Source organism: Eleutherodactylus coqui, chromosome 1 (genome assembly GCF_035609145.1).
Source record: "Eleutherodactylus coqui strain aEleCoq1 chromosome 1, aEleCoq1.hap1, whole genome shotgun sequence".
Taxonomy (NCBI): Eukaryota; Metazoa; Chordata; class Amphibia; order Anura; family Eleutherodactylidae; genus Eleutherodactylus; species Eleutherodactylus coqui.
In genome coordinates, this window is record NC_089837.1 from 478,577,372 (window position 1) to 478,596,825 (window position 19,454).

At 47.0% G+C, this 19,454-nt stretch overlaps 3 protein-coding genes across 5 annotated transcripts in view; 2 read left to right on the forward strand and 1 right to left on the reverse strand.

The window, feature by feature from the left end:
- PAN2 (poly(A) specific ribonuclease subunit PAN2) overlaps nucleotides 1-2,440 on the reverse strand; it is a 39,250-nt gene extending 36,810 nt beyond the window's left edge. The window contains exon 1 of the mRNA XM_066584961.1: nucleotides 2,326-2,440. The gene's annotated coding sequence lies outside the window, so the exon portion shown is untranslated. The remainder of the gene's footprint in view (nucleotides 1-2,325) is intronic.
- Nucleotides 853-11,539, forward strand: LOC136586763 (speriolin-like protein). 3 transcript variants are annotated; one of them, XM_066584982.1, is made up of 5 exons: nucleotides 853-881; nucleotides 9,107-9,420; nucleotides 10,490-10,519; nucleotides 10,710-10,852; nucleotides 11,149-11,539. In XM_066584982.1, the coding sequence occupies exons 2-5, from the start codon at nucleotides 9,228-9,230 to the stop codon at nucleotides 11,476-11,478; spliced, it is 696 nt and encodes a 231-aa protein (XP_066441079.1). In that variant the 5' UTR covers nucleotides 853-881; nucleotides 9,107-9,227; the 3' UTR covers nucleotides 11,479-11,539. The 3 variants fall into 3 exon arrangements, with proteins under 3 accessions (XP_066441079.1, XP_066441071.1, XP_066441087.1); XM_066584974.1 differs by lacking the exon at nucleotides 853-881 and adding an exon at nucleotides 2,475-2,543; XM_066584990.1 differs by lacking the exon at nucleotides 853-881 and adding an exon at nucleotides 2,606-2,625.
- LOC136606382 (speriolin-like protein) overlaps nucleotides 2,422-19,454 on the forward strand; it is a 63,031-nt gene continuing 45,998 nt past the window's right edge. The window contains exon 1 of the mRNA XM_066589005.1: nucleotides 2,422-2,494. The gene's annotated coding sequence lies outside the window, so the exon portion shown is untranslated. The remainder of the gene's footprint in view (nucleotides 2,495-19,454) is intronic.

A 19,454-nucleotide genomic window follows, 5' to 3' on the forward strand; every position in this document is an offset into this window, starting at 1 on the left:
TTTTAAATCCCCTGCTTTCCTGTGGCCCATCCACAGTTTCATCTGCGGATGAGCCTCAGATTGGACTGCTTCCATTGACTTCAATGGAAGCCATCCGTGCAAGAAGCGCACTGAAATGGATCTTGCTGCGATTTGTTTTCCGGACCAAAAGGTCCGCGAAACAAATCTGCATGCTTTAATTAATTTGCGGACACCCATGCTTCCCTATGGGCGGCTTGATTTGCAGGTGACCTGCACAGATTCCGCAAAACAAATCCACCCTTGGACATTGGGTGTTAGACCGATACTCGAGTTTTAAAAAGGGCCGCATGTTCTATCCTTGTGCGAATCTCGATTGAGGATATGTAAGCGTGCAGCGTCCCGCATATCAGACAGCGCACGGACGGAGTGTCCCTCTGCTGTGCGACTTGCGTTCGAGAATCTTGGGCGCAACTTGCATTGCCCATGTAAATATACCCTAAGGAGGGAGAGAAGAGAAGGAGCAGCACTGGGCTCATGAGTATAAAAGACCAACAGCTATTACTCTACTGTGGGCATTTATTATCTATCATTCACATGCAGTGTGGCATTAAGACTCCAGGGGGAGCCCAGGGTGGCAGTACCAATGTGGTTCACTGATGGAAATGCAGGGCAACCCGCCGAATTATCATAGCGTCATTAATAGGTTGCTGGTCTACATGGTGAACTACATATATCAGAATGGTCTGGCACCCTGTATCCACTATGTGTGGGAGTGTACGCCAAGCAGCCACCCCCCTCATTATCAGGAGGCAGTGTGAGTGGCTGTCTCATCGGTGTCCTGCACAGGTGTAATTAGCTCCCTCATTTGGTAGTCAGCTACCTGCATGGTGAGAGGAGGATGCATCTATATGCACTCGTCAGTAAGTAACGGCCGTTTTCTGTGATTGTTACTCTACTGTGTAGATCATTTAAAGGTGTTTTTACACTAGCCGGGAATCGGACAGTTGTAACAATGGCGATCAGCGCTCGTTCACTGCTGTTCACACAAGGCAGGTAACTCCATTTAGAAGCCATTCCAACTTGCAGTAAAACCATCAGCTGACCCTTTACAAGGCTCGTTGATGATTGCAGTCTGTGGAAAACCTGCAGCTGTTGGGGAATAAGGTGCTTCTACCCAGAATTAAAAAAAAAAAAAAAAAAAAAGCCGCTGCATAGTTGATATTTAAGTGATAATTGTTAATCGTTCAATCACTGGCCGTGTTCACACTGAACGATGTGACGCCCGCTTATCATTCATTTCATGCGAGCACGAAAAACATCGTTAGTTAATAGTTAACCATAAGTTGTTACATGTAAAAGCACCCCCATAGTTCACTACGATGGGGGGGGGGGGGGTCCACAGTGTCAAGAATGCAAGGATACACCCCAAAGCGCAACTTCGCTTAGATGTCATCTCAGCCAGCCCACGCGGCTATGTACACCCGGTTTATTATATGGATATACAAATAGATGATCCACCGCTCAAGCCGCCCATAAAGAGACATGGGCGTCCACAGCTGTATTAAAGCATGCAGATTTGATTTGCAGACATCAACTAGTAGCATGCTCTATTTAAGTGCGGTTCCATTGAAGTGGTCTGATCCACAGTTGACGGGTCGTGGATTCCGCGGTAAATCAGGAGTTCAAAAGAAAAAAAAAAAAAAAGTCTACTGCACATTTGTGACGGCCGGCGCTTCCGCACACACCCGCAGTAGAGAGATAAGCAGGGTGCTCAGCTGCGGGCTTCCATCTATGGACATGAGCCCTAAGGACACTTTACACGGGGCGACCGGTCAGGTGGGGATGCCCACCAGCCCGTTCCAGCAACGATCGTTCCAGCTCCACTCACTGAGCAATGTGTTAAAGCCCAGGAGGCGCGTGAGATCATTAGCGCCATTCACAGACGCCGTTTACACGGGCCGATTTGAATCCTATTAATCGGCCCATTTAAAAGCCCCCAACTTATGCGGGATACTGCGTGCATCCTATAGGTATACACTGCAGCATACGCCATGGTGGGGGGGGGGGGGGGGGGGCTAGAGGAATCCCCGGGGGTCCATAGCAGCATGCACTGCAGATACCTATACATAGTATCCATATACACACACACTAGTCAATGTAACAATACTCCTACATGCAGCAGACTGCAGTGCAGCACACTCGTTGCACAGCAGGGCTATATACCAGCAGAGGCTGCAGCTATATACACAAGCATGGACGATAAATACTTATGCAGGGGTAATAGAGCTCCTGCTCCGCCGGCCATGGCTGCGCCACCCACACAACTGGATCTACCGGATAGCCCAGCATGCTCGCCCGCGTTACCTGTTAGGAGCCCATCTTTGCACGGCCGTATTTAGCATGGAGGTTCCCCGGTTGGGCTGATGACGTGGCAGTCACATGATCTCAGGATCACGTGATCGTACTGGAAGCGGGAGGCTAACCGCCAGTACTGTGTTGCTTAGCAACGTGAGCCGTGGAGTTTCGCTATGAGGTATTACTATGGCGGAGGGTAATGGGGGAGACATGGGGAGCAGCCTGAGGTGAACAGGGGGCTCGGGGAGTATTCTGTGTGAGAGGAGGGAGAAGTCTGTCAGCACACGGAGAGCCTGGGAAGACACTGGTGTGAGGGCGCACTCTCTTATCCCATTGATTTACATTGGGTTCAGATAAGCGTACGGTCACAGCGAATTACGTAAAATATACCGTATTAACCTCCCACAAGCTCCCGTGTTGGCGTTCGCACGAAATGTGAGTGCAAAAAAAATCGCACATGTATCTTGGTGTGTATTACCCGCACATACATACCGAGATAGTGCATGGGGATTAGCGGATGTCCTTGCGTTCTCGCGTGCATCACACCGCAAGTTACGGCTGCCGCAGACGTGCGGTTTTCACACGCGTAAAGGAAAAAACTGCTGGTCCTATTTTGGTGCTTATTACACACCATTCTAGGCTATAAGTTGTTAAATTGCGCAGTAAATCCGTAGGTTGCATGTTTCGTACTGTACATTGCACACGTAAAAAATAAACGCATCATATGGGGTCAAAATACGTTCATGTGAGTGAGCACGTACATCCACACCGCAGAAACCACCGCGGTTTACTACACGCAATTTACCCAGTCAGTGGGCAAAATCCGCATGCGGAAAATCACATTACCCGACCGAGAAGTGACGTCACGCCTTGATATGGGAATGGGATTTTCCGCATTGGAATTCCGTACACGAATTTTACCCACAGGGCCAAATCTGCGTGTGGATCTGCGCCAAAAAACGCAACTGAGAACTGCAGATTTGGAAGCCGTTTTTTTTTTTGAGGCAGAAAATCGTGTTTCTGCATCGAAACGTGACGCAAATTTCCACATTGGAATTCCGTACACGAATTTTTCCCATTGTCTGGGCAGATTTGGCGAACGCATCCGCCGCAAAGCGCCGTGGACTTTGATGCGGTCACAGTGAATGAACCGACTCTTACGACTCACTCACATAAATGTAATTTGTCTGCGTATGAGGCCCCTTTCACACGGGCGCTGCGATTTTCGGCCGCCCGCATCGCGTTTTTTCGACCACTCAAACTGCCGAGCTGCAGTTTTTCACCCTTCAGTGTCGCTGTGAGGGAAAGAATTGCGCGAGTTCATATTCGCACGAGCTTTGTGCGCCTCGTAAAACACAAAACTCGTGCAACACTCACGCACGTGAATGTAGCCGTACAAGCGTAATATTAGTCTGAGCGTCTCGCACTGATATCGCACTTACCTGTGTAAATACACCCTGAATACGTATTCAACATGCATGTAAAAAAACATTAAATAAGCTCATACGCACACAGAATTGGTTCATCGAGCGCTGGCTCTGATTGGCTGAGCCACGGTGCTTGAGAACCAATCACAGGTAGCTCTTCCTGGAGGTGGCGATTTTGATCCTCTTATCCAGGAAGGGCTGGCAGACTAAAGACAAGTGCCGGATGCAGAGGAGACATGTGCCGGAGATGACAGCGCCTCTTAGGGGATGTATTGGGGCTGCCCGGATGTATTGGGGCTGTTCTTCTACTGCAGCTAGGGCTTTATTTTCGAGGTAGGGCTTATATTTCACTCCCCCCCCCCTCCTTCCCGCAGGTCCCGGCATTTTGTCGTCTATTCACACTGGCATCTGCGGCAGATTAGCAAATATATACGCTGCTACACGGACATCCCTAGTTAAATAGAGCCAGCTTTCCCCTTTTCCCAGTGTTGGATGCTGCTAAATTCCCTGCCCCTTTTCTCTCTCTCTCTCTCTCTCTCTCTTTCTTTCTCTCTCCCTATCTCTCTTTCTCTCTCTCTCTCTCTCTCTTTCTCCCTCTCTGTTTCTTTCTCTTGCTCTCTCTCTCTTTCTCTCTCCCTCTTTCTTTCTCTCGCTTTCTCTCTCCCTCTTTCTTTCTCTCGCTTTCTCTCTCCCTCTTTCTTTCTCTCTCTCTCTCTATCTTTCTTTCTCTCTCTCTCCCTCTCTCCCTCTCTCTCTCTCTCTCCCTCTCCCTCCCTCTCTCTCTCTCTCCCTCTCTCTCTCTCTCCCTCTCTCCCTCTCTCTCTCTCTCTCTTTCTTTTTCTCTCTCCCTCTGGCCGCCTGCAGATGGGCGGGTTGGATCCGGCGGCGAGGATTCTCGCCGCGGGACCCGACCTGAGCGCCTGCAGGGACCAGCCCGTACTCACCCCCGCACGTGGCTCTGGCTGTTTAATGTGCCGGCTTTCCGGGCAGCCGGCGCATGCGCAGACTGAAGTCGGCGGCGGGTGAGTGACATTTCTGTGGACACGCTAAAAACGCTTACTGTTGCCCTCATCCACTCCCGGCTCGATTATTGCAACTCGTTGCTGATCGGCCTCCCCTGCACCAGACTCGCCCCTCTCCAATCCATCCTGAATGCGGCAGCCAGGCTCATCTTCCTGTCCAGCCGCTACTCGGACACCTCTGCCCTGTGCCGGTCACTGCACTGGCTGCCCGTTAAATACAGAATTCAATTTAAACTCGCTACCTTCATCCACAAAGCCCTCCACAGCGCAGCGCCCCCCTATATCGCCTCCCTCATCTCAATCCATCAACCAGCCCGGGCTCTCCGCTCTGCTAACGAAACCAGATTGAGCGCCCCTTTAATTCGAACTTCTCATTCCCGCCTCCAAGACTTCTCCAGAGCAGCACCGGTCCTCTGGAACGCACTACCAAAGGCTACCCGAGCAATCCAGGACTCGCAGAACTTCAGGCGTGCTCTAAAAACACACCTCTTCAGGGAGGCATACCGTATTCCCTAAACAAACTCCTCTGTACGCCGCCTGATAACATGCTCCCTGACCTACTGACTGCAATCCCTGATAGCCATCATAAACCGCTCCTGCAGTCATACTGTTTCTGCCATCACACGGCTAAATGTCTGACCATTGTCTATGTGTATAGCATCCCTCACACTCCACCTCGCCATACCGTGCACATCTCCAGCCCCTTTACCTTCTGTATCCCCCCATTACTTGTAGTATGTAAGCTCGTTGGAGCAGGACCCGCACCCCTATTGTTTCCATCAACTGATTACTATGTAACCGTGGTTCTGTAATGTTTGTACTTTTGTCTTTCTGTATCCCCTGTCTATGTAAGCGCTGCGGAATATGTTGGCGCTATACAAATAAAGTTTATTATTACTATTATTTCTGTGCGGGGCTCGCAGAGCCCCGCACAGAAATAGAGCATGCCGCGATTTGTTTGCCGCGCAAGATTTCACGCGGCCGTCTGCATAGGATTACGTTTGTTAACGCAATCCTATGCAGGCTTCCAGCGGCGGAAATTCCGCAGGAAATCCCACCGCGGAATTTCCGCTCGTGTGCAGGCGCCCTCTTTCTTTCTCTCGCTCTCTCTGTCTTTCTCTATCCTTCTCTCTCCCTCTCGCTATTTTTCTTGCTCTCTTTCTCTCTCGCTCTCTTTGTGTTTCTCTATCCTCTCTCCCTCTCTCTCTTTTTCTTGCTCTCTTTCTCTCTCTCTCTCTATCTTTCTCTCTCTCCTTTGTGTTTTCATGGTTACAGACTACTAATAAGCAGACCCTGCAATCAAGTACAATGCTCTCCCTTATTGCTGTCTATAGAGAGTAGCAGAAGGCAGATGTAAGAGAGCAATGTATAACATCAGGGTCAGGCAAGGGTTGCGGTGTATACTCCTGGAGATGCGTAGGTCTGCATGGACGCTGTACGTACAACACCGGAGGATATTTTCAGTCATATTTGCAACTATTTGGAAAGTAAATATACTACCGTATATACCGGCGTATAAGACGACTTTTGAACCCCGAAAAATCTGCTCTGCAGTCGGGGGTCGTCTTATGCGCCGGTAATACAAAAAAAAAAAAGTGTAAAAAAAAAAAAATTTTATTACTCACCTCCCACGGCGTTCTGTCGCGCTCCGGCAGGCTGTCGCTCGCTCCTCGTCCCCGCCGCAGCATAGCTTTCTGAATGCGGCTTGAAATCCCCGCTTCCAGAAAGCTAATACACACGCCGGCAGCAATGACAGCATTGAATGGCTGTGATTGGCTAAAGCACACGTGGCTTCAGCCAATCACACTATTCAATGACATCATTGAATGGCTGTGATTGGCTGAAGGCGCACGTGTTAGCAATCACACCCATTCAATGATGTCATTGAATAGTGTGATTGGCTGAAGCCACGTGTGCTTTAGCCAATCACAGCCATTCAATGATGTCATGGCTGCCGGCGTGTGTATTAGCTTTCTGGAAGCGGGGATTTCAAGCCCCACATTCAGAAAGCTATGCTGCGGCGGGGACGAGGAGCGAGCGACAGCCTGCCGGAGCGAGCGACATCCTGCCGGAGCGCGACAGGACGCCGTGGGAGGTGAGTAATGAAATTTTTTTTTTTTTCTCCACTGAATACCGGCGTATAAGGTGACAGTTGGGGGGTCGTCTTATACGCCCCGTCGCCTTATACGCCGGTATATACGGTATTTAAAAGGCACTAGAACTATAAAGAGGGTTACAACAGTGTACAAAATTAATAATAATACTCTTTATTTATGAAGCGCCAACCTCAGCTCTTACAAAATAGGGGAAACAGGTACGAAACCACAGTTACATCTTGATGGAGACAGTAGGGGTGAGGGTCCTGCTCCAACGAGCTTACATACTACAGATAATGGGGTGATACAGAAGGTAAAGGGGCTGGAGATGTGCGCAGTATGGCGAGGTGGAGAGTGAGGGATGCTATACACATAGACAATGGTCAGACTTAAAGGGGTGGTCTCGCGAAACCAAGTGGGGTTATACACTTCCGTATGGCCATATTAATGCACTTTGTAATGTACATTGTGCATTAAATATGAGCCATACAGAAGTTATTCCACTTACCTGCTCCGTTGCTAGCGTCCTCGTCTCCATGGTTCCGTCTAAATTCGCTGGCAGCTTGCTTTTTTAGACGCGCTTGCGCAGTCCGGTCTTCTCCATTCAGCACGAGCCGCTTCAGTGTGCTCCCCGCTACAGCTCTTCTGCGCATGCGCAGACGAGCTGTCACTGCTCGGGAGCGCGCTGAAGCGGCCATTCTGCACCATCCTCTGTTAGAGGAAGGTGCAGAAACTGGAGCTGCCCAGCGGAGAAGACCAGCCCAGCCCAGCAGCCCCGAGAAGCCTCCCAGGTAAGTGATGGGTCGGGGGGGGGGCTGCCGCTGCGCCGGGCTGCGCCGGGGGGGGGGCTGCCGCTGCGCCGGGGGGGCTGCCGCTGCGCCGGGGGAGCTAGCGCTAGGCCGGGGGGGCTGTCGCTGCGATGGGGGGGGCTGTCGCTAGGCCGGGGGGGCTGTCGCTGCGATGGGGGGGGCTGTCGCTAGGCCGGGGGGGCTGTCGCTGCGCCGGGGGAGCTGTCGCTAGGCCGGGGGAGCTAGCGCTAGGCCGGGGGGGCTGTCGCTGCGATGGGGGGGGCTGTCGCTAGGCCGGGGGAGCTAGCGCTAGGCCGGGGGGGCTGTCGCTGCGCCGGGGGGGCTGTCGCTGCGCCGGGGGAGCTAGCGCTAGGCCGGGGGGGCTGTCGCTGCGATGGGGGGGGCTGTCGCTAGGCCGGGGGGGCTGTCGCTGCGCCGGGGGAGCTAGCGCTGGGGAGCCGGGGGCTAGCGCCGGTTACCTGCTGTCTGGTCGGCGGCTGCGGGGCGTCTGGTCGGCGGCTGCGATGCGTCCGGTCGGCGGCTGCGATGCGTCCGGTTGCCATGGAGACACAGCTGGCGGCGTCTCGGGAGCGCGCACGTCGGGCTGCAGCGAGCGACGGGGAAAGAGCCGGCGGCCATCTTGAGGAAACTTTTATAAGTTGCTGAAACGCTGGAACGGTAAGTACGAACCAGCTAGAAATGTCATTTACAGGGGGGCTTAGTAATGTATGCTTAATGGGGGGGACTGGGCAAAAAAAAAAATTAACTGCTTCCTCGAGACATCTCCTTTAAGCCGTATAGTGGCCGAATCGGTGTGACTGCAGAGGGCGATTGATTGCGTCTCACAGGGATTGCAGTCAGTAGGACAGGGAGCATGTTATCAGGCGGAGTACAGAGGGGTTTGTTTTAGGGGGTATGGTATGCCTCCCTGAAGAGATGCGTTTTTAGAGTATGCCTGAAATTATGTGTGTCAGGGATTGCCTGGATAGTTTGGGGTAGTGCGTTCCAGAGGACTGGTGCTGCTCTGGAGAAGTCTTGGAGGTGGGAATGAGAGGTTCAAATTAAAGGGGTACTTAATCTGATTTCGTCAGCGGAGTGGAGGGCGCGGGATGTATTGTATTGGAACTCTTACACGGGAATTCATATTTGTAGTAAATGTTATGCAATACCTATTTTATAAGTGTTAGAACCTATATACTAAGTCGGTTTTGAAGGGGCAGCTAATATTCTTCTACATTGGGAATTGAACATATCAATCATGCCACTGAAATGTGTGTGTATATATATATATATATATATATATACACCTTTCAGCTATACAAGTGTCACAAAGCATGACACCACAAAGCTTGAATGATGACATAAGTGGTTTCTAAGGTGATGGTGAAGGTCAGTTTCATACTGGTACAAAATAGGCTGCCTGTCCCTTTAATTGGAATTATATGTGTGTTACACAGGATGACATCACAAAGCCTTCTACGGCGATAGGAAGATCAGTTCCAGTTTGCTCAGTAAACACCAGAGACGGACGAGCAGGACAGACAGAATTCTGCGGCTGGACAATTCCCTTCGAACACCATGAATCCACACCAATACGACGAACTGGAGCGATTAAGGATGAAGAACGCTCAGCTGTACGAAGACAAACACGAAATTCGCAAGTTGCTTGGGCTGGTCTGTGAGAAAATAGATTCCCGTAGCGATCTCAATGTACAAGACAGCAAAGTGCACTACTCATCCGTCTCCAGAAGAGGACACTCCAAGGACAGAAGTAGTTATATGAATAACTAGAGTATATTATTATATAGAGTGTTGTAGGGGCTCCAAGGTCAAAATAAAAAACATGAAATATCTGTAACAGCATCAAATGTTCTGATTTTGGGCTTTCTGTTAGATAATCCATATGTTTAGAATATATGTGCATTAAATAACAGAAAACTAGAGTAATGGTATACTGTGTGCTACAATTAGGAATCCTGTGGGACAGGTTGGATAATATGGATTGATAGATATGTTTTGTAACGGCCACATATGGTTTGCTTACACCACATAGCTACTAAATCTGCATTACCTTCAATTTTTAGTCAATGTTAATCCCCTCACTTACTTTAGAATTTGGTACAATGTGACTTTGCTAATATTTGTGACATCACTGTTTTTTTTTTTGACGATCAAGATAAAAAAGAACCAAGTCAAACAGTATGATTATTCCTATATATCATGGTTAGCCCCTAATAACCTTTCAGAATATACCATATTTCGGCATAAAGCTTATATATATACTAAGGCCCTTCTGTAATGACCAGAGGTCTTTATATCCATAGGGTCTCATTTATCAAAACTATCTAACCGTAAAATTGTCTAGGTTGCCTATAGCAGCCAATCAAAGCTCAGTAACATTTTTCCAGGGCAGTTTAACTCCTTAGTGACCGCCAGTACGTCTTTTCATGGTGGTCACTAATGTGCTTTAAAGCCGCGTATATATCTTTTTAAGGCGGAGGCTTGGCTGACTACTAACAGCATGGATCCTCTTGTTACTGCCAGGAACTGAGAAACCTCATACGCTGGCAGTTTAACCCCTTACATGCCACAATCACGGCAGTGAACATGTCTCCAGATACCTTATTGAATACAGGACACAGCGGTTATTTTGGATATTTGCTGGTGACGCTATTTTTGTGACTCGATTCTGTATTTATGTTGATACTATTGCATGCAGGCGGACCATGATAAATTATGCTGATGTATAATGTATCTCATACATTTCGTTTTGTGGATGAAAGTTTGATAAACAATATTAATAATCTTTTTATTTCTATTTTTAATCTATAAATATATAGGCAGGAAAGACTTTACATCCCCTTGTCGAGGTAAGTGTAGGGGGATAACAATGTAGTTGAACCTTATTATAATTTCATGTCATAAGATTAGAATAAAGGTCTGCTTTTTCAGCTGAAGCAGCGCCACTCTTGTCTGTGGGCTGAATCTGATATTGCAGCTCACTTGTGCCACTTTCTTACTTTTTGGACTGTTCTTAATTCATTTTTTATTTCTTCAAAGACTCTAAGCAGGTTCAGCACTGCCAGCGGGTTGTGGGAGAGTGCGCCTTTCAGCTCAATCGAAGAATTCTGACACGGATGTTTCCACACTATGAACGGCTTTATGGGTTTTCGGTTTCCGATATCAAAAAGAAGATACTCCAGGTACATTACACGTCTGATATGTTTACAGAACACATATTATGGAGCTGTTTTATTCATTATATATATCATTTACGGTAGTTTCATATTGCATGGACGTCTACCATGCATAGTAGGGCCAGTTTTGTAGCAAAAAGTCATAAGTATAGGAGAAAATGGAACCTGGAGGAAAGTCGCAGAACACAGGGAGAACAAATAAACTCCATGCAGGATTTAACCATCATTGGCCTACTAAGCATATTTGGACTTTAGAAAAAGCAAATGCTAACTTCCTAACTGTTCTGCTTTCTTCTAAACAGCTAACTACCTGCCCCCTGACAAACAAAGTGGACGAGGCTGAAAGAACAAAACTATTCGAAAGGAGACACAAACTCTTTAATACCCTAAGACAGTTTGGGTATGATAAACAAGTGCACCCCAATTTCACAGAATACCTGGTGAATACTTATGGGGTACTAAAGCATCGCCCATTCCCTGGAGCCGATCCCCAAGAATCCTATAATTGCCCTGTAGAGTTACGAAGAATGGCAGCTGAGTGCATGCCCTGCAGTGATCTGGACAATGTAAACATCATCATTGACTGTCTGGAGCGTCTGGCAGAAGAGGACGGAAAGCCTCTTTTCATCTAGTAGAGAAGGTTCCAACTTTCCCTTCTGCAATTGAAAAATAAAAGCATGATTAACAAATTCTTTGTTGGTGGTGTTTTCTGCAGCATAATACTACATTTACATGACTGTTTAATAAATGTATTGTTTTTGCATCATCCTTGACTGTTTTTGGTGCTCACTGCAGGCTCTATGGAGGTCTCAGTGGTCGGACTCCCACCTATCTTGTGGGATAGAGGTTAACTTGTGATTCTAGTAAAACCCCTTTAATTTCTAGGCTGAAAGTTTTAATTTATAAAAATGAATGTAAATAAAGACTTTATGAAAACAAGCAGTAGAAAATACAAAAGTGATAAAGAATTCAATTAAATCTGTAGTTTCACTTCGGAGCATTCGTACTCCATTGGCCAATTCTGGCTCTGTCTGGCAGCTGAAGACGGCTCATATAGTGCTTTTATAACTCTATATGGGGCTTCCGAAAACAGCCAACAGAGCAGGAGCGCTCCAAAGTGAAAGAGCATGTACTCTTTAATATATATAGCATCTCCATTCCTCCTTTGCACTCATTTTTATTATATATATGCCCCAGTGAAGTGTGTGGGATTTTCGGTAAATATATATTTTTTTAGCCTCCTTACACATTAGGCTAGGCTAAGGTAAAAATGGATATTGATTGATGTAAGATCATAGATGTCTGAAAGTAGCACATCTTCGGCACTCCATGAGCTTAACGTGTTGTAATTTTAAAACCTTTCAACATTAACCCCTTCCCGCTCCAGGACGTACCGGTACGTCCTGGCAGCCTGGTACTTCCCGCAACAGGACGTACCGGTACGTCCTGGGGATAGCGCGGGATCACATAAGATCCAGCGCTATCCCGCAGCGGGAGCCGGCTGTCAGTCACAGCCGGCGTCCCGCTGCAACAGCGGGGGGGGGGCATCGGAGATGCGCCCCCCGCTGTTAACCCCTTCCCTGCCGCGATCTACTTAGATCGCGGCAGGGAAAGAGTTCACAGAGGGATCGCGCTTCCTCTGTGTCTCCGGCCGGAACTCGCGATGTCATCGCGAAAGCCCGGCCTGTCGCCATGGCAACAGGACGCCAGACACTGGCGTCCTGTATTGCCTGTGCCTATAATCGCTGTATAATCGATAAGGCATGGCAGAGCAGTAGCTCTGCCATGCCTTATAACAGCGATCATAGGCACAGTGTTGTAAGTCCCTCAGAGGGACTCAAATAGTATAAAAAAAAGAAAAGTGTAAAAAAAAGAAAAATGTTTAAAAAAATGTTAAAAAAACCCTTTTTTTATGCTTTTTCTAATATTAGCATAAAAAAGGGAAAAAAATTAAAACCCCCCACATATTTGGTATTGACACGTCCGTAACGACGTGTACAAAAAGTTGAACACACTTTTTATTTTGTACGATAAAAAGCGTAAAAAACAACGCTAAAAAACAGAGGCAAAATGCTAATTTTTAGCATTTTGCCTCCCAAAAAATGCAATAAAAGTGATCAAAAAAGCCGTACATTCCCCAAAATGGTACCAATAAAAACTACAGCTCGTCTCGCAAAAAATAAGCCCTCACAGAGCTCCGTACATAGAAAAATTAAAAAGTTACAGGACTTTGAATGCAGCTATAGAGGAAAAAAAAGATTTCCAAAAAAAAGGGGGTTTTATTGCAAAAAAGTGTAAAAACCTAAAAAAAAATATAACAATTTTGGTATCGTTGTAACGTACCGACCCGCAGAAAAAATTTAGTGTGTCATTTATGCTGCATGATTAACGCTGTAAAAAAAAGAAAAAGAAATCTATGGCAGAATTGATGCGTTTTCTCTCCCTGTTATCATAAAAAAAAATAAAAATTTTTTACGATATTGTCTATGTACCCAAAAGTAGCACCGATAAAAACTACAGCTCGCCACGCAAAAAACAAGCCCTTATACGGCCGCGTCGACGGAAAAATAAAAAAGTTATGGCTTTTGAAAAATGGAGATGGAAAAATACCAAAAAATCGCTTGGTCCTCAACGCCAAAATAGGCCATGTCATTAAGGGGTTAAAGAGGTATTCCGAAAATGTAATGTTTTTTCAAGTTTTCGCTCATCCATTAGATAGGTGAAAACTGATAGATTGGGGTGGGTGGTCCCAGAGTTCAAGTACTTGGCAACGTCTGACTCTCTCACTGAAATGACTGGAGCGGTGGTGCGCCTGCATGAACATTGCGTTCACTTGGAGACTGTCGAGACCTGAGTTCTCAGGATCTGCGGGAGTCTCAGTCAAACCGCTACCGATCAATCAGTTTCACCTCTGCAGTGGATGGGTGAAAGGGTTTATTCACACCAGCGTATATCGGCCGCCATTTTCACGGCTGGCAAATATACGCTAGCATCTGACAAATTGGATTCCCATGCATCAGATCACACAGGCGTATTCCCCCGGTGTAAAAGATAGTCCTGGAACCATCTTCCTGGCTGGACTACGGCCACTGCCATAGTCTCCTATGGGAGCCAATGACAGCGACCAGAAAAGGGAGGTGGGAGGGAGTTTAGCAGCATGACTGCTAAACGCCTTCGGCCTTCTCTCCTCCTCTCTGGCTGTTTGCAATGGGAGAGGTGGGACGGAGGCGGAGCTAAACTCCCTGCCCCCTCCTATTGCTGGCTGAGGACAAGGGACGAAAGCTTAGCTCCGTCCTCGTGTCCCCCCATCCCCAATTTCAAACAGCCAGAGGGGAGGAGAGAGGAGGTGAGCCAGCGAGGGGGAGGGAACGGGGAGACAGCTTTGCAGAGCTAAGCTATCTCCCTTCACCCAATGGCATATACGCCAACCCGTGCATCACATAGTAGCATATATCACCTGGCAGTGAAAACGCCGGCAGATATACACTCGTGTGAATAAGCCCAAAAGCTGTAAATATATTAAGTCTTCGGAATACCCTTTTAAGTTCAGTATTTTCAGACAAATGGGATGTGTTCAGTTTCAGGCAATTTAATGTCTCATGGTAGATTTAGGCTTAGATTATTAAAATTTTATGTTTTCCTGAACATAAAGTAAAACTGGCTGAAAATGATTTAAAATTGAATACTCACCTAACCCCGCCACTCCCCATCCAGTGCTGCAGCCCTGATGTCTTCCTAGGGGAATCCGGAAGAAGCTACATGCAGTCACATACCGTTTATTGTGCACATGACTGCTCAGTCACTCCCAGGTTACAGCGGTGATTCTTTCATGGCCGCTGAGCGGTCATATGCATAATGAACGGCACGTGACCGGTCCGGGTTCTCTGTGGCGGGCACAGAGGGTGCATCACTGGACGGGGAGCGGCTGTGATAGGTGACTATTCGATTGTATTTCATTGTAGGCCTGTTTAATTTCTGGTTACATCCTGTGTGGCAAGGCTGTGCAGAGAATGGCCTGCAGGGGGCTGTAACCAGGCTTTCTGTGCACTAAATATGTGCTAATCAGCAGGGACAGCTGTGTGGGTGTGTCTAGAGGAGCTAAGTGATTTACATTGGGCACACGTAGTTCATTAATTGTGTGAACTACATGCGCAAAACAAAAATCACATCATTTTCTATTTTGGTGCGTATTCTACGCACAAACATGCCAAGATGCCATGGTGATTAGCGCCACGCAGTAAATATTTGCTACGTACAGTATATTGCCCGCCATAAAAATACACGCGCAATAAGGGGGCCAAAATACATTGATGTGAGTGAGCACGTACATTCACACAGCAGAAACCACCACGGTTTTTGACACAGAATTTGTCCTGTCAGTGGGCAAAATCCGCTTGTGGAATTCCGATGCGGAAAATAAAGTTTCCCATCAAGAAGGGACATGTCACGCCTTGATATCGAAATGTGATTTATCACATTGGTATTCCGTATATACGCCGCAGCCCAGAGTAAGTCCTATCTTTTCCGGCGACGCGTAAAAGCGGTCGGACGGATTGCGCACAGTGTCCGACATCTTTCCAAGATGGCAAAAATTATTTGAAAAAAATTGCACAAATGAAGACTTTTGACCAATGGTAAAGAGTTCCAGCAGGGCACTAAGCGAAAAAAAAAAAAATCACTCATTAGTCACTTTGTCTTAGTGCACTTAAAAGAAGCAACGTATCCTTATTCACAATACATTTCTTAGCTTTTTCTTTGTGATTTAATGAGTGGTAAATATACGGCGCTTGGTCCTGGCCTTTAATCCCACCTGATAGCAGAAATATGGCGCAGGATTAAAGCCTCGTGTGGTGCAGAGTGTTAAGTGCAGCAGAATGCACTTAACTCAATCCCGGCATTGTTCATGTAATCTGCTCAAGGTTGACTCAGCCTTCCATCCTTCTGAGGTCAGAAAAATGAATATGCATCTTGGTGGCGGGTGATAAACAGATTCTGCGGAATTAGTTAGCGCTATACTAATATCAAATTAGAGGTCAATGGAGGGCCCTCAAAAATGATTTCAGGGACTTAGGGTCCAAGCTTAGGGCGAGGACCTCCAGGGTAGTTTTCTCGGAAATACTACCTGCACCTAAGGTCACACTAGAAAGGCAGCAGGATCTTAGGGAGGTAAACAAGTGGCTCCGGAGTTGGTGTAAGAAGGAGGGATTTGGGTTCCTGGAGAACTGGGCTGACTTTGCTGTCGGCTACAGGCTCTACCGTAGGGATGGGCTGCATCTTAATGGGGAGGGTGCAGCTGTACTGGGGGAGAAGATGGCTAGAAGGCTGGAGGAGTGATTAAACTAGGGACTGGGGGGGAAGGGCAAAAAGAGAAATAGGGGGGTAGTTAGTGTAGCTAGCGACCTGGGTCTAAGCAATGGGAAGGGGGGGGGGGGTCGAGCAGGGGATGGGGTTAGTAAAGTTAGAACTGACAGATCAGCCAATAGTACCATTAGCAACAAAAAGAATTTAAAGAACAAAAAAAACTGTATAAATTGTATGACTACGAATGCAAGAAGTCTGATTGGTAAAGTGGGTGAGCTTGAAGCGAGAATGGCCGATGAAAACTATGATATAGTCGGAATAACGGAAACATGGCTGGATGATAAGTGTGATTGGGCAGTGAATTTACAGGGTTACAATCTCTTCAGAAGAGACCGTGGGAACAAGAAAGGGGGAGGGGTATGTCTGTACGTTAAATCGTACTTAATGCCGAGACTACGGGAAGATATAGGGGTAGGAGATGAACACGTGGAATCTCTGTGGGTAGAAATACAGGGAGAAAAAAAGAAAAAAAATCTGATAAGGGTTTTCTATAGACCACCAAAAGCAACAGAAGAAACTGAAACCTTACTATGAGGCAGATAGAAGAGGTGTCAAACCGCAATGAAGTAATTATCATCGGGGTCTTTAATTATCCAGATATAATATGGGAAAACGAAACCTGCAAATCTCACAAGGGTGATAAGTCTCACTTCAGTAATGGGAAAAATATTTGAGGGGTTTCTGAGAGACGCCATACCTCAAGGAGAACGGAATAACTCCTCACCAGCATGGGTTCATGAAGGGTTGATCATGTCAGACCAATCTGATCAGCTTCTACGATGAAGTAAGTTCTAGGCTGGACCTGGGAGAATCTATTGATCTCGTATATCTGGATTTCTCTAAAGCCTTTGACACCGTGCCACATCATAGGCTAATATACAAAATGAGGCAGCTCGGACTGGGCGAAAACATGTGCAAGTGGGTAAAAAATTGGCCCAAAGATAGAAAGCAGAGGGTGGTAATAAATGGATCATACTCTGATTGGGCCACCGTCGCTAGTGGGGTGCCACAGGGTTCAGTATTGGGCCCCATTCTGTTCAACATATTTATCAACGACCTGATAGAGGGGCTGCACAATAAAATATCAATATGTGCAGATGACACAAAATTATACACTATAATTAATGGAGGACAAGGTACGGCTACAAAAGAACCTGGATAAGCTGGGGGCCTGGGCAGAAAAGGACCTGGGGGTACTAGTGGATTGTAGACTAAACTGGAGTAACCAATGCCAGTCAGCTCCTGCAAAAGCTAATAAAGTCTTGGGGTGCATTAAAAGAGGTATAGGGGTGAGGCCTTAGAAACTATGTTACTATATACAAATAACAAGTCCCACCCCCGCTCCTACAATCAAGCAGGAGCAGGTCGAGTTGTCAGCTATTAAGGCCTTTTTACACTCAACGATTACGGCTCAAAATGAGTCCAAACGACCAAAAATGAGTGATAACTGTTACATGTAAGCACGGGCATTGTGCGTTTTTTGTTTAAACAATGGATTCACTTAGTGTAGAAGAAGACAGATGAAAGAGAGCAATGTACAACTTCAGTGTCAGGCTACACCCGGGGTCTGTTTGCGGTGTATACTCCTGGAGATGCGTAGTTCTACATGGACGCTGTACGTACAACACCAGAGGGGTATTTGCAACTATTTGGAAAAATGCTTCATTTTTTTTATTTAAAAGGCACTAGAACTCTAAAAATGGTTACAACACTGTACAAAATTAATAATGATAATCTTTATTTATATAGCGCCAACATATTCCTCAGCTCTTACAAAAGAGAGGAACAGAAACAAAACCACAGTTACATCTAGTAATCAGTTGATGGAGACAGTAGGGGTGAGGGTCCTGCTCAAACGAGCTTACATACTACAAATAATTTGGTGATACAGAAGGTAAAGGGGCTAGAGATGTGCACGGTATGGCGAGGTGGAGAGTGTGAGATGCTATAAGGGAGATGGAATAATACCTCCACAGTGCCACCTTTTGGAAGGCAGCATTCCTTTGACTTGAAGGAATGCTGCCTTCCAATAGGTGGCACCGTGGAGGTATTATTCCATCTCCCTTATTTGCATATAACCCAGGGGAGCATGAATGGCCTTTTGAGTCTCCTCACTCACCGACTAGGTGCTCTCCCTAAGGAGAAAAGATGGGATGCTATACACATAGACAATGGTCATATTAAGCCGTATAGTGGCCGAGTCGGTATGACTGCAGGGGGCAGTTGATTGCAGCTAGCAGGGATTGCACTCAGGGAGCATGTTATCAGGTGGACTAGAGAGGGGTTTGGTTTAGACAATATGGTATGCCTCCCTGAAGAAATGCCTTTTTAGAGCACGCGTGAAGTTTTGTAAATGAGGGATTGTCTGAATAGTTTTGGGTAGTGCGTTCCTGAGGACTGGTGCTGCTCAGAAGTTTTGGGGATGGGAATGATGTTCGTGTGAGCAAGTGAGCACCGGGCCCACACAAACGTGACCCAAGTGAACTACCACAAATTAGCACCTCTCCCTATCTTCTACTAAGGTACGTGACACAGACCTACCTGAGCAGGGAACGTCACCCCAATAAAGGGCGGCCCAGCGGTCTTCGGATCTGGGCCGTTGCTGCTCCTAGCAACCCACGCAGCCTGGATAGGACACATACACATGCCACCACTGACAGGGACAACTGGACCGGATAAGATGACACTCAGAGCCACAATCACACCATACAACAGCAAACACTAGTAGCAGATGTTAAGGCTATAAATGCCAGGTATTAGTTGACATTTTGATCAAAATATGGAAGCTAGAGGGCCACGTCATGGCTCCTGGCTGTACCGCTAGTCCCTACACTAACCAGGAGTGCCAACGACATAAACAAACAAACAAAACACAAACCTTTCTTGCAGAAACCAAACACAGAACCTGCTCACACCACACAGAGAGAGAGAATGAGAACAGAGCTGAACACATCCACACCTGGGAAGACCGCTTTTATGTATACTGACCTAGAATGATTGGCTCACTGGAAACACACACGCCCAGCCAGCACAATCCCCCACACCTGAGCAGGAAAGCTGCAGATCATCTGTAGTACCACAGATCCCAGGAGACAGATGTGACACTACCACCCCCTTTAAAAAAAGGTGCATATGGACCCTTAAGGCATAAAAAAAATTATGCAACTCTTCCAAGCTACGCTCATGTGCAGGATTTATTTAAAAAGGCCCTGACACCAAGGCAAAGATGGCAAATAGGAAGGAGTCA

Excerpts from the sequence above, each read along its gene's own strand:
- LOC136586763 (XM_066584982.1), top strand. The coding sequence starts at position 9,228 with ATGAATCCACACCAATACGACGAACTGGAGCGATTAAGGATGAAGAAC. Across the intron at positions 9,421-10,489 it reads AGGACACTCCAAGGACAGAA|GCAGGAAAGACTTTACATCC; the intron begins GTAGTTATATGA and ends ATAAATATATAG. Across the intron at positions 10,520-10,709 it reads CTTTACATCCCCTTGTCGAG|ACTCTAAGCAGGTTCAGCAC; the intron begins GTAAGTGTAGGG and ends ATTTCTTCAAAG.